Genomic DNA, 11,770 nt, shown 5'->3' on the forward strand with positions numbered 1-11,770 from the left:
GCCGGGGCACTTGGTGTCACCCCCGTGGGCACTTGGTGTGTGTCCCCCAGGGCGCCTGATGTCACCATCCCTGGATATTTGGTCACGCCACTAGGGCACTCGGTGTGTCCCCAGCACTCTTGGCCACCCTCCCGCGGCACTTGGTGCCACCCCTCGGGACACTCAGTGGCCCCTTGCGGCACATGGTCGCCCCCTCCGGTGCACCTGGTCACACCCGGCCCACTTCATCCTCCCCCCACCCCGTGGCGCACTTGGTCGCGCCCGGCTCGCCGGAGCGAGACGGAGGCGGTGGCGGCGCAGGTCCGGCGGCCAATAGAGGGCGGGGGGGCGTATCCGAGGCGGGAGCACGGAGCCAATAGAACGCAGGGGGGCGTATCCGGGGCGGTGGCGCAGAGCCAATGGAGGGCTGGGGGCGTATCCGGGGCGGGGAAGGGGAACCAATAGGGCGCTGGGGGGCGTGGCGCGGCGCGGCGGGCGATGCTGCTGCCGGCGGGGGTGCGGGAGCGCGTGGCGGCGGTGCACAGCGGCTCGGCGCTGCCCGAGCGCCTGCGGCTGTACGACGGCTGGGCCGACCGCTACGAGCAGGTGCCGGGGCCGGGGAGACCGGGGCCGTTCCGCCCCGCCCCGCTCCCCGGCGCCGCTGACCGCCGTGTCCCCGCAGGATGTGGCGGCGCTGGAGTACCGGGCACCGCACCTGGCTGCCGCTTCGCTCGCCTTCGCCTTCCCCGGCCCTCCCGCCGGGGCGCGGCTGCTCGACGTGGCCTGTGGCACCGGGCTGGTAGCACGGGAGGTACCGAGCGGGCCGGGGCGCGGGCCGGGGCGGGGGGCGGAGTGGGGCGGTAACGGCGCCGTGTGTCCGTTTGTCCCCGCAGCTCCACCGCCACGGCTTCCGCTGCCTGCACGGTGTGGACGGCAGCGCGGGGATGCTGGAGCGGGCGCGGAGCACCGGCCTCTACCGGCAGCTGCGGCGGTGCGTCCTGGGCCGGGAGCCACTGCCCGCGCCCGCAGGTAACGGGCCGGCCCCGGGGGGAGGCACGCTGCCCCGGGGGACCCCCCCGGTGATGCCACGCGTGTCCCCACAGAGCACTACGACGCCGTGACGGTGGTGGGGGCCCTGGGCGAGGGGCAAGTGCCGAGCGCGGCCGTGCCGGACCTGCTGCGCGTCACCAAGCCGGGTGAGGGGTGTCCCCGCCATCCGCTCCCTGCCGGGACCCCCGGGGACGCCGAGACGCGGCAGACGTGGGCTCCGGCTGGGCGCCGGCCCAGTGGCACAGCCAGGATGTGGCCCTGTCCTTGCTGCCAGGTCCAGGCAGGGACGGGCAATGGCACCCCGGTCCCTGGCCCTGCCTGCTGGCAGCGTCCAGGCAGGGGGACATGGCAGCAGGTGGCCGTGGCACTCCCGATGCATGACAGCTTCCGCTGTCCCACTGGCCTGCTGGCCTGCCCGTCCCCTGCCTGCTGGCCTGCCCGTCCCCTGCCCACGGGTCTCCTTGCCCACCCATTGCCTGCCCACTGGCCTGTCAGCTGACACGCAGCAGGGTCTCACTGCCTCCCCTCACCCCTTGTGGGACACCGGTCACAGGGTGCCATCCTTGGGGGGTACCCGGCATGGGTGTCACCCGTCCCCTCTCCCGGCAGGAGGCTTCCTCTGCCTGACGACGCGCAGCAACCCCTCGAACCTGCGGTACAAGGCGGAGCTGGAGGCAGCGCTGGAGAGGCTGGAGCAGCAGGGAGCCTGGCAGAAGGTCCTGGCCCAGGAGGTGGAGCACTGGGAGAGGGCCACCTCCGAGGAGGAGAGCACCCAGGGAACCGGCTACATCTCTGGGGTGGTCTACATCTATCGGAAATGCCCCGTGCCCCCCTCGAGGAGGGCTGAGAGCCGATGCCATTCTGGGGAGGGGGGCAGTGAGCACTTGGCCCCTTGTAGAACCCAGCCCAGCAACCCCCTCCCGGGGCGGGGCAGCTGCTTGGGGGTGACAACGTTTTTTGGGAGTGTCCCCATTCCGTTCCCCAGCTTCTTCCCCCGCAAGGTCTGGGCCCTGGGGACCTTGCCTGCTCCTCAGCATGGGGAGGGTCTCCTGGTTTCACTGGGGTCTCCTGGGCAACACCATTAGCTCTGACATGCAGGTACTGTCCCCAACACATCGGCCCTCACTGTGACATCTCGCAGACCGACCTGGCTCTTCGGAGCCATCTCCTGTCTGGGATGTCTTCTCCCCTCTATCAGCCCTCATGGTCACAATCTGGATCCTTCTTCACCTTCCCCACCCCAGACCCCTGTGGTCTTCACCTGAGGACTGTTGGAGATGGGTCCCAATCGCCATGTCCTGGGGTCTCCCACCCCAGGAGTTAACCCAGTGCACCCTGAGGTGCAGGAGACCTCCCCGTCCAAACCAGGAGCAGCTGTGCCAATGTGGCACCCAGCCGGAGAAACTTTCCAAGTGCCACATTGGCCTTTCATCCCACAACAGCTGCTTAAGTCTCTCATTTTCCTACAGCTTTGTAGTTAATGGTCTGGGTGAGAAGTGAGGCTGGAAGGGACTTCGGGAGCCGGTGGCCGCTCCCCACCCAGGAGCCGCCCAGTGTTGCCTGCCCAGCCTGTTCCCCTAGCCCCTTGCCATGCTGCCTCCACTCTTCTTCCTCCACTGCTCCTTGGGAAGTGTTTTACCCAAATCTCTTGCTGGGATATTTCCTTTTTTCCTTTTCTCTTCCCCCAGACCTGTTCCTGCTTGTCCCGTTCCCATGGCCCTGGGGAGCAGGTTATTTCCCTCCTCTCGGGACCTCTTCCCCGGTGGGAGGCAGTGGCTGTGTCTGTCCCCACATCTCCCACACTCGCCCTCCCCGTGGCTCTTGTCACCCCTCCGCATTGCCCCCCCAGGTCTTGGGGTCCATGTGCCCATCATGGGTAGCTGCCCCACTCCCCTCTCCCCTCCTTCGTCCCCAGCACTGTCCCCTGGGCAGTTGGGGTCCATCCCTGCACTTGGCTGTTGAATAAACCCCCTGCCTCTGCTGCCTGCCTGCCGTGCGTTGTTCCTGGAGCAGTGGGGCTGCGGCCCCTCTGGGGTGGGCAGGGGAGGGCGGCCAGGAGCCAGGGAGGGGGGATTGGGCCTTTTTTCTCTGTGGTACCCTCCCAGTCCCTGGGGGCTCAAAGGACCGAGCTCTGGGAGCCTGGTGACACACGTGTCCCTCCTTGGCACTCAGCACCCTCTCCCTGCCTCAGTTTCCCTGCTGCGGGATACGCAGGGAGCGCCCTGGATGGCTACTGCCGCATCCTCGAGGGGCCGTGGGGCCGTGCCAGGCGCTGGGGCAGCAGCCCCCGCAGGACACCTCACCGTCCTCCCCCCGCCGCGCCCCTTCGAAATGAGCTCAGGCAGCCTCGGTGGCACCAAGATGTTTATAGTCCATCGCGGGCGCAGCCCCTGCAAGCCGGGGAAGGGCACACGTGGGAGGACCGTGCTGGGGGGTGCAGCCAGCGCGGGGACGGGCAGGAGGAGGCAGCGCGGAGCGCGGGGGCGGGGGGGTAGCGGTGCTCTCACTTGGGCTGGCACCCGGGCTCACACATAGTCTTTCATGGGGTAGCCCATCGGGCTGCAGGTTTTCACCGCTCTGTACTTCTTGGGGTAGGAGTCCTGCTGGGACGAGGGTCCCGAGCAGCACAGGATCCCCCCGCCAAAGAGCTGGAGGGCACTGGAGGCCCAGCCAATGTAGAGGGCAGCCCCCAGCTCTCTCTTGAGGGCCGCGGGCACCATGGGGTTGTAGAAGTTGCTGACGATGCTGTTAGCAGACCAGGAGACAGGGATGAGCAGCATGATGCTGGCCAGGACGAAGATGGCACCTGCCACGATGGAGATCCTGGTCTTGGTGTTCTTGTCATCCACACAGCGGGTGCAGTCTGCACCCGAGACGGCGGTGAGGAAGGCGAAGAAGGCCACGATGATGGAGGTGACCACCAAGGCACGAGCCGCTTGGAGATCGGAGGTGAGCTCCAGCAGGGAGTCGTAGACCTTGCACTGCATCTGCCCCGTGCTTTCGTACACACAGTTCATCCACAGCCCTTCCCAGAAGACCTGGGCCACCACAATGTTGGAGCCGATGAAGGCAGTCACCTTCCACATGGGCAACGCGCAGGTGAGGATGGAGCCCAGCCAGCCCAGCACAGCCAGCATCAGCCCACCCAGCTGCATCGTCATCGTCGCCATCGACAGCACCTGCGGGGACAGGGCACAGCCGTCAGGGACACGGCCCCGGGCCGGGGCCCTTTCTGAAGATCATGGGCTTCGTGTTGGGTGTGTCCTGTTCCCCACCCGGGGGGGACCGGCTGCATGGGGACACGTGTGGCACGGGGCACTGCTGCGGAACGCACCGGGGACATGTGTGGCATTGCTGCAGGTTGATATGGGGACACGTGTGGCACTGAGCACCCGGGTCCCGAGGAGACCGAGGTGCAGGAGCCCCCGCGTGCCATGTACAGCATCCCCACAGCACAGGGCAGTCCTCTGCCATCGCCCCATCCCAGCCGCGCTGCGCGCTGGGGAAGGGGAGCAGGATGAGGGGCTCGCTGTGCCCATCCCGGTGTGCTCCGAAGCGCAGACCTGCCCCACCCCACGTTCACCCCACAGCGCCCAACGCCGCACCCCGCTCCATCGCTGGTGCTTCAGCCTCCCTGCTCTCCCCAGCCGCGAGCGCGGCGCCGGGGGCACAGGCAGGCGAGGCAGCCCCTGCCCTCACCGCGGCACCGGCTGCTCCCCGTTCAAGGGCAGGCTTTGCTTTGCCCTCGGCAGCCGCGCTGCAGCGCCCTTTGGACCCGGGATTTCCTCTCTGGGGTGCTGGAAAGGGGTCAGAGCTCAGGTCTGCCTCCCACGCGGCTGTGGTGCTCAGCACTTTCAGTGATACCCACTCTTCCTTTGCACCGGCGGCAGCACCGAGAGGGCAAATCCCCGGCTCCACCATGGACGCACACGGCCACTGTGGCCCCCGGCTCAGCCCAAATCGCTCCTCAGCCCCGCACGGAGCAGAGCCCCCATGCTGCCATGGGGCAGAGAGCACCCATGGGTGCTTGCACCCACGCGTGGTGGCCGGGACCAGCTGAGTTTTTACAAGCCCTTAGCGGCAGCGCAGTATCAGCTGTGCCCGGCACGCCCTGCGGCACCTGCAGGAGGTTTTGCCGTGGTTTCTCCGGTCCCGGTTTCGGTTTCTCCAGCCTCTCTGCCCTCACGGCGTTCCCGAACCTTCCCCGGCACCTTTCATCCCTTGGCATCCCGATGGACACCCGGCACTGGGACTTTGCCTGGTCCATGAAAGCCCCTTTGGGCCAAAAATCAAGTCCCTCTCTCCCAGAGAAATGGAGACCAGCCTCCTGGGAGGTCGAGGGGCCAGGGTGGTGGAAGCCATCCCAGGCACCCTTCCCCGGCCAACGGGACCTGGACCACAAGAGACACCCAAAACGGCGCACGACCGCCTGCAGCAGGGATGGGTGGTTGGCCCGTGGATCCCGGCGGGGATCCTCGCTGGAGCATTGCGCTCACGTTTCCACCTGGCCCCCGGCACCACGGGGCCGCAGGAGCGTTTTGCACCACTTCCACTGCCAGCAAAGGGATGGGGGACCTGGGAGCCCTCAAGCCCCCAGACCCAGATGAGACAGCCACAGCCTCGTGCTCGCCAGGCAGCCGGCATCACCCGTCATCCCTGCACACCCCGGGGCGCCAGGGAAGGACGTTCCCAAGCCGGTGTAGCGCCGGCTGCGCCTGGCACAGCTTGCCGTGCCGGAAGCGAGATAGGCAAAACACCCGGCGTTGCCCACGCCGGCCCCGGGGTGCTCCCAGCTGGGGCTGTCTGGTAGCCCCGGGGCCAGCGTGCCCTGACCCGCCCTCGCCGGCGCCCATCACCTTCTTCCTGCTCGGGTGGGAAGATCGTGCCGGGACAGACGTGGGGCAGCCCCAATGCCGCGTCCGGTGCTGCCCAGGCATCGTGCCATGGCGGCACCCATTGCCACCTCCCTGGGGAGCGGGTGCCCGGGGTGGCCTGAGGAGGAGGGTGATGGGTGAAGCTGGAGCAGGGGTCAGGAGGCGGCTGGTGTCGCAGAGGCTCCGGAGAGCAGATTTGGGGGATCTCCGGCAGACAGGGGTCTGCCGCACAGAAACACCGGGATGTCCTACCACCGAGGCGGGTGTCGGAGAGGGTAAAGAAAACGAAGCACAGCGGGGTCTGAGCAGCTGCCATTTAATGTGGGATGGCTGCGATGCGGGGATGGATGGCAGCACAGCCGGGGGGAGCACCGCGAGCCACACCCCCCCCCGCCCCCAGCCCTGGCATCCCACTCGGGGGATTCCGAGGGGGGCCATGGGGCTGGGCACTCCCCACGGGACAGGGACGGGTCCTGGGAGTCGCCCCCCTCCATGCGGGTGAACAGCCCTGCTCCGCTCCCGCCTCCCCGACCGGTTCTCCCAGCCTGGCCGCTGCCTTCCCACTCCCAGGATAATGATGCCCCCGCCCCGGGGAGCTGCCGCGAGAAATCACACGTCTGTGGAGCCGCTGCAAGCCCTGAAAGTAGGTCAAAGTCAAAATTTAGGGTACAGGCGGGGGAGAGCCCCCGCCACCCCTCGAGACCCTGCTGGGGTTTGCAGAGCCACCGCATGCGTCCCCATGACTGTGTGGGACAGGTCCGGTGTCCCCACCGGCCCCAAGGGACGTGGCCCTGGGGGGATTCGCCCCGCGAGAGCCCTGAGCCGCCTGCGGGACGGGCCCCGGGGAGCCGGGCCACTGCGCGGCACACCCCGACACCGGGAGCCGGGAGATGCTCGAGGGGGGGATCGGGTGGTGCCTCAGAGAAGATGCTGCAGCCGGGCGCTCCGGGGGGAGCGGGACCCCCGCCGGGGGGCAGCCAGGTCAGGAGGTCCCTGTTCCCCGTCTCAACCGAGATTAAAGAACCAGCTTCAATCCCCCGGCAAACAAAGGCAGCTCTGTCTGCCCTCCCTCGCACCGCCCCGGCACTCGGCCCTCCCTGCCCCGGCTCCCAGCCAGCCCCCAGCCCAGTCGGGGGGGTCAGGGGGCCAGGGGCACTCCGGGAGGTCCCGGCTCCCTGGAACGGCTGAGGGGGGTCCAGTCGGGCGCAGCGGCTCCTAGACGTAGTTGCTGGCTGGCAGCGAGCGAGCGGCCGTGAACTTGGCAGAGTAGGGCTTCTCGCCCCGGGGGGGGCAGGTGCAGCAGAGGATCCCCCCCCCCAGCAGCAGGAGCGCAGAGGCCGCCCAGCCCACATAGAGGGACGACCCCAAGTCCCGCTTCTGGGAGTCAGTGATCAGTGGGTTGTAGAAATCCCGGATGATGGTGTTGGCCGACCAAGAGACAGGGATGAGGATGAGGACGCCGGCAACGATGAAGATGACGCCAGAGAGGATCATGACCTTGGCTTTGGCAGTGTCGTCCTCCACACAGTTGGTGCACTTGCCACCAGCAACGGCGAGCAGGGTGCCCAGGATGGCCAGGACGATGGCCACCACCACCATGGCGCGGGCGGCTTGCAGGTCCTGCGGCAGGGCCAGCATGGAGTCGTAGACCTTGCACTGCATCTGCCCCGTGCTCTGCACCACGCAGTTCATCCACAGCCCTTCCCAGATAATCTGGGCCACCACGATGTTGTTGCCAACGAAGGCCGTCTCCCGCCACATGGGCAACGCGCAGCAGAGGATGGAGGCCAACCAGCCGATGACGGAGAGGGCAATGCCCAGCACCTGCAGCCCCATGGAGGCCATCGCTCTCTGCCGGCACCCCTGCCCACCTCCCGCAGCGCAGTGCCAGCCGCCGGGTCCATGGCAGGCGTTATATGCCTTCGCCGAGGGAGGAGCACCGCCGCAGCCGCCGTCCTGCCGCCGGTACCGGATGGAGGGGTAAAACCAGTTTCCCGGGATTCCTCCGCTTGCATTTCTCCCCGCAGCAATGACACTTAATATCCCGGCTGCTCCCACGGAGAAGGATGCAGGGGACCGGGATCAGGCCACCCAGGCATGGGAGCACGTCCCACCGCTGCCCGTGGGCAGGTTGGAGATGCCAAGGGCAGCTGCCAGAGCTCAGCCTGGGCTGCTGAAGGGGAAAAGTCAGTGTCTGGGCATCGGGTTGTCTCTGCCATCACAGCCAGCACCTCCTGCTCCATCACCCAGATGGGGTCCCTCCATGATTTCATGCCTCAGTTTCCCCCCAGCTCATGCAGCGGCTGCTCCAGCAGCAGCCCAGCCTCCGGCCCCCCCAGCCCTGTGCCAGGGGAGCAGCACGCCGTCCCTGCCCTGCTGCTGGGCTCCGTGCCCGGCAGGACACAAGCGGCTCTTGTTTGTTCCTTGGCGTCGGTACCAGCGCTTCCCAGCCCTCCATCGGGCCTCGGGCGGGAGGTGTCACCGCCCAGACCCACAAACCGGTTGGAGCGGCTGCACGCTCCCAGCGGAGGAGAGACTGTGCCGCCTGGGGCGAGGGAGGGGGACAGACCCCAAAACCCACTCCACCTTGTGCTCCACCGCCGAGCTGGCGTTCACACGGCAGCCCTCGGTCCCAGACCTGACAGCATCCTGCTGCCTGCGCTGCCTGCGCTGCCAGCCAGGCTTGGTGGGTCAGGGCTGAGGGGGGCAGAGGTGCCCTCGAGGTGTCCCAGTGCCACCGCTGCCCCGGTGGGGACCGGGGTGCCAGGCCCGTGGTGCATTTTGGTACAACCGTCCACACCCGCTGGCCGGGCTGTCCCGATGCCAAAACCGACGCCGATGCTTTGGGTGCTGCCTGACCTCTCCTCCTGTAATCCACAAGCCCCTCCACACACATCCCCTCCCCGCGCCCTCAGAAGCCCCTCCAGCATCCGCACAGGCACAGCGTGAGGCTAGACAGGCCGCAGGGACGGACAGATGGACATTGCACCGTTTCACCACCCCAGCTTACTCCCAGGCCTCTGGAAAAGATAAGAGGGCCTGAGATTATCTTAGTTTTCCTGAGCACTGGGGTTACCGACACGATCCAGCCACCAGTGCTCGTCGGTCGGTGGGACGGGCTCTAGAGCTGCCCACGGCGGGATGTCCCCGGGCATCGTGCCCTAGCGCGGTGGGACGAGCCGGGCGGTCCGTGCACCGCAGCGCCATGAGGATGCCAACAGCGCCTGGGCTGGGGATGCCGGCGCCCGGCGCGGCAGGACTGGGCAGGGTAGAGCCCAGGCACTCGGGGATGCTCGGGTCTCACTGCAGACCCTGACCCGTGGGGACGGGCCGGGGTCGTGCCAGCCTGAGCTGTGCCAGAGGAGCCACCCAGGCGCCCGGCCGTGCTGGGATGCTCCGTCCATCCCTCTGTCCTGCTGGAGTGCCCGCATTGCTCGCATACCAGCGTGCCCACCCCGGGGCCGGAGCCTTGTGGTCAAGGGCACCCTTTAATCTGCGGGACTCCAGAGCATCCCCGCCGGGGCCGGACTCTGCCTGAGGCTGAGCGTGCCTTTCCCCTCCCAGCTGGCTGCTGTAACCACCAAATTGTTTGGGGTTGGAGAGAGGCACGCGCCCACGTGTGTGTGCACCTCGCATGAGCCATGTCCCTGCAGGCGCGTGGGGACATGCCTCCAGCTGGGGACAAATGGCAAGGTGGGGACAGGGACTCCTCCACGTGTGGAGCATCAAACACCTGAGCCACTCACGCTCCCCCTCAGAGCCAGAGCAGGCGCCCTCCGACAGCCAATTACCGTAATTAAAGCCGGAACGTGACATACTCAAACTGGCAGCTGCCACCCAGAAACAGCCCCCATGACCTTCCCCACGTCCCCCAGTGACGCAGTCACCCGGCCAGCATGGCCACCCCCGTGTCCCCGGCACTGCTGGCCAGCAGGACAGACGGACATGGGCTCGGCGGGGAGCGGAGGAGCAACAGCCAGCCCTCGGGGCAGCACCCTGTCCCCAAAGCGCGCTGGTGCAGCACCGGTAGGACCGCAGCACCGCTGAGAGCTTCAGCACGGGCCGCTCGGGGCCGTCACCGCGTGGACACCAGCCCCATCCCGGTTCCCCACACCCGGGTCCATCTTGCAGGACCTCAGCCCCGGCTTTGTCCCATTGCCACCTGCAAGGAGACGTGGCACAGGCACACGTCCTGGTGGGACCATAGCCCACCTGCTCAGCAGGGAGCTCCTCCACCCCAAAACAGGGTTCTCGCCCCACCCCGAGCCTTTGCCACCCAGCACCTGCCCCAAATCCAGCGGGATTTGCAGGACGGGGGTGCCGAGCTCCCGTCCCCGCTCCACCGCACGCTAACAGGGTCAGCGAGGGCAGAGCTCCGGTCCCAGCACGTCGGCCACCGACACTTCGCAGCCTGGGAAGAGCCCTCCGTCGATTGTCACTGCTTCATCAGGACGGGGACGTGCTGCAGCCCCGCGGCTGGGCAGCGAGGCCATCCCCGGCGGGGAGGCGGCATTAGACCTGGTGTCACCGCGATGCCGGGCACCGCCGGGTGCACAGCGGAGGCTGCGCCACGCTGACCTTGCTCGGGGCAGAGGACGCCCCGCAGGGAGAGGGGTCAGGGCACAAATCCTCTGCCAAAGGGCTTGGGGACATCCCCAGCCGGGACACGGGTGACATGCCCACCTCACGCACACACCCGGCACCGGCTCAGCCCCACACCAAGTGCCTGGCATCCCCCAGCACCCGCGCATGAACTCGACGCTGCGGCTACCTCAAGGTCCCGAAAAGGCGGGTGAGACTTGCCAGCGAGCGGTGATCCACCGGGATCTCCGGCTTCACATCCACCGAGCGGGGCACGGCCGCCAGCCCTCCCGCTCAGCCGGCACCGAGCTGGGCAGCCGCTCCCTGCCGGCGGCCGGGGATTAGTTACCGGCAGGCCAGAGACTGAATGTTCCGAAAAGAAGTCCTTGCCCAACATAAAACCCCCCTGACCGGCTCAAATATGCAGAGTCAGGTTGTTTCCCGCTACGGGAAAGCAAAGTCTTATCGGCTCGGCAGGAGAGGAGCCGAGCGCCGCGAGCTGCGGGGTCCCGGGGGACGGAGCCGCTGGGCAGCAAACGCTGCTGCGAGAAACGGGACCTTCGGCCTGAAGTCACTCTGAAAATAAAAGCCCTGCACAATTTGCTGAGCAACAAGAGGCTCTGAACGGGGAAAATGTGCTCCAGTGCTGCCGAGGGGGTTGTCGAAGGGGTGGGGGAGCCGGCAATGCTTGGGGGAAGCGGGATGCTGCGGCAAAGCCCCGGCGAAGCCAATCCGAAGCCATCAAGGTGGGGATGCCCCGGGGCACATTGAGATTTTGGGCGGCCCGGCATCCCCCAGGTGAGCTGCCAGCCCCCCGCCATGTGCCACTGGACCGTGCCCCCCGGCCGCCCCCCAGCTCCCCGTGTGCCGGCCGGGCGCCGATGCTGCCGGCAGCTCCGTCCCCGCCCCGCCGGCAGACAGAGCTACCATTGATGCTCGGAGCCGCCTTACCTGCTCTCCGCCGCCGCCGAAGGGGCTTCAACAATGGGCTGCCTGTGTGCCCTGGCCGGGCAGAGCCAGCAGCCCCGCGCCTGAAATATAAGCAGCCGAGGCAGCACTTACCGCCCCGGCCCAGCTCCCCGGGGGGGGGAAACGCGCCGTCACTCCCGAGACCGCAAGAGAGGGGTAACACCCCAAGCCCTGCGCCGGCTGTCGGGCGCACGTGAGCGGAACGCGGCCCCGCGGCGCCCGGGGCGGTTTCTGCTCTCACCTCCTGCTCACCCCCGGGGTGCTGGGTACACGGTGGGGACGGGGGGGTGCGCGCGCTGAGTGCCCCCCCACCAGCG

General features: G+C 67.8%; 3 protein-coding genes across 3 annotated transcripts; 1 reads left to right on the plus strand and 2 right to left on the minus strand.

Moving 5' to 3' along the window:
• Positions 1 to 477: 477 nt before the first annotated feature.
• On the plus strand, positions 478 to 1,876 carry METTL27 (methyltransferase like 27; the record flags this gene model as incomplete). Its single annotated transcript, XM_082008705.1, is given in 6 exon segments — positions 478 to 585; positions 662 to 790; positions 873 to 1,008; positions 1,083 to 1,175; positions 1,639 to 1,857; positions 1,860 to 1,876. Coding segments are annotated over 6 exon segments (702 nt in total).
• Positions 1,877 to 3,517: 1,641 nt separating this feature from the next.
• LOC309411736 (claudin-4-like) lies at positions 3,518 to 4,199 on the minus strand (the record flags this gene model as incomplete). The annotated part of the gene is made up of 1 exon (XM_082008439.1): positions 3,518 to 4,199. The coding sequence occupies one exon, from the start codon at positions 4,197 to 4,199 to the stop codon at positions 3,555 to 3,557; it is 645 nt and encodes a 214-aa protein (XP_081864565.1). The 3' UTR covers positions 3,518 to 3,554.
• Positions 4,200 to 7,097: 2,898 nt separating this feature from the next.
• Positions 7,098 to 7,748, minus strand: LOC309411794 (claudin-4-like; the record flags this gene model as incomplete). The annotated part of the gene is made up of 1 exon (XM_082008515.1): positions 7,098 to 7,748. The coding sequence occupies one exon, from the start codon at positions 7,746 to 7,748 to the stop codon at positions 7,119 to 7,121; it is 630 nt and encodes a 209-aa protein (XP_081864641.1). The 3' UTR covers positions 7,098 to 7,118.
• Positions 7,749 to 11,770: the final 4,022 nt, after the last annotated feature.

This window comes from Phaethon aethereus, assembly GCF_964289735.1.
Source record: "Phaethon aethereus genome assembly, chromosome: 19".
NCBI classification, from domain to species: domain Eukaryota; kingdom Metazoa; phylum Chordata; class Aves; order Phaethontiformes; family Phaethontidae; genus Phaethon; species Phaethon aethereus.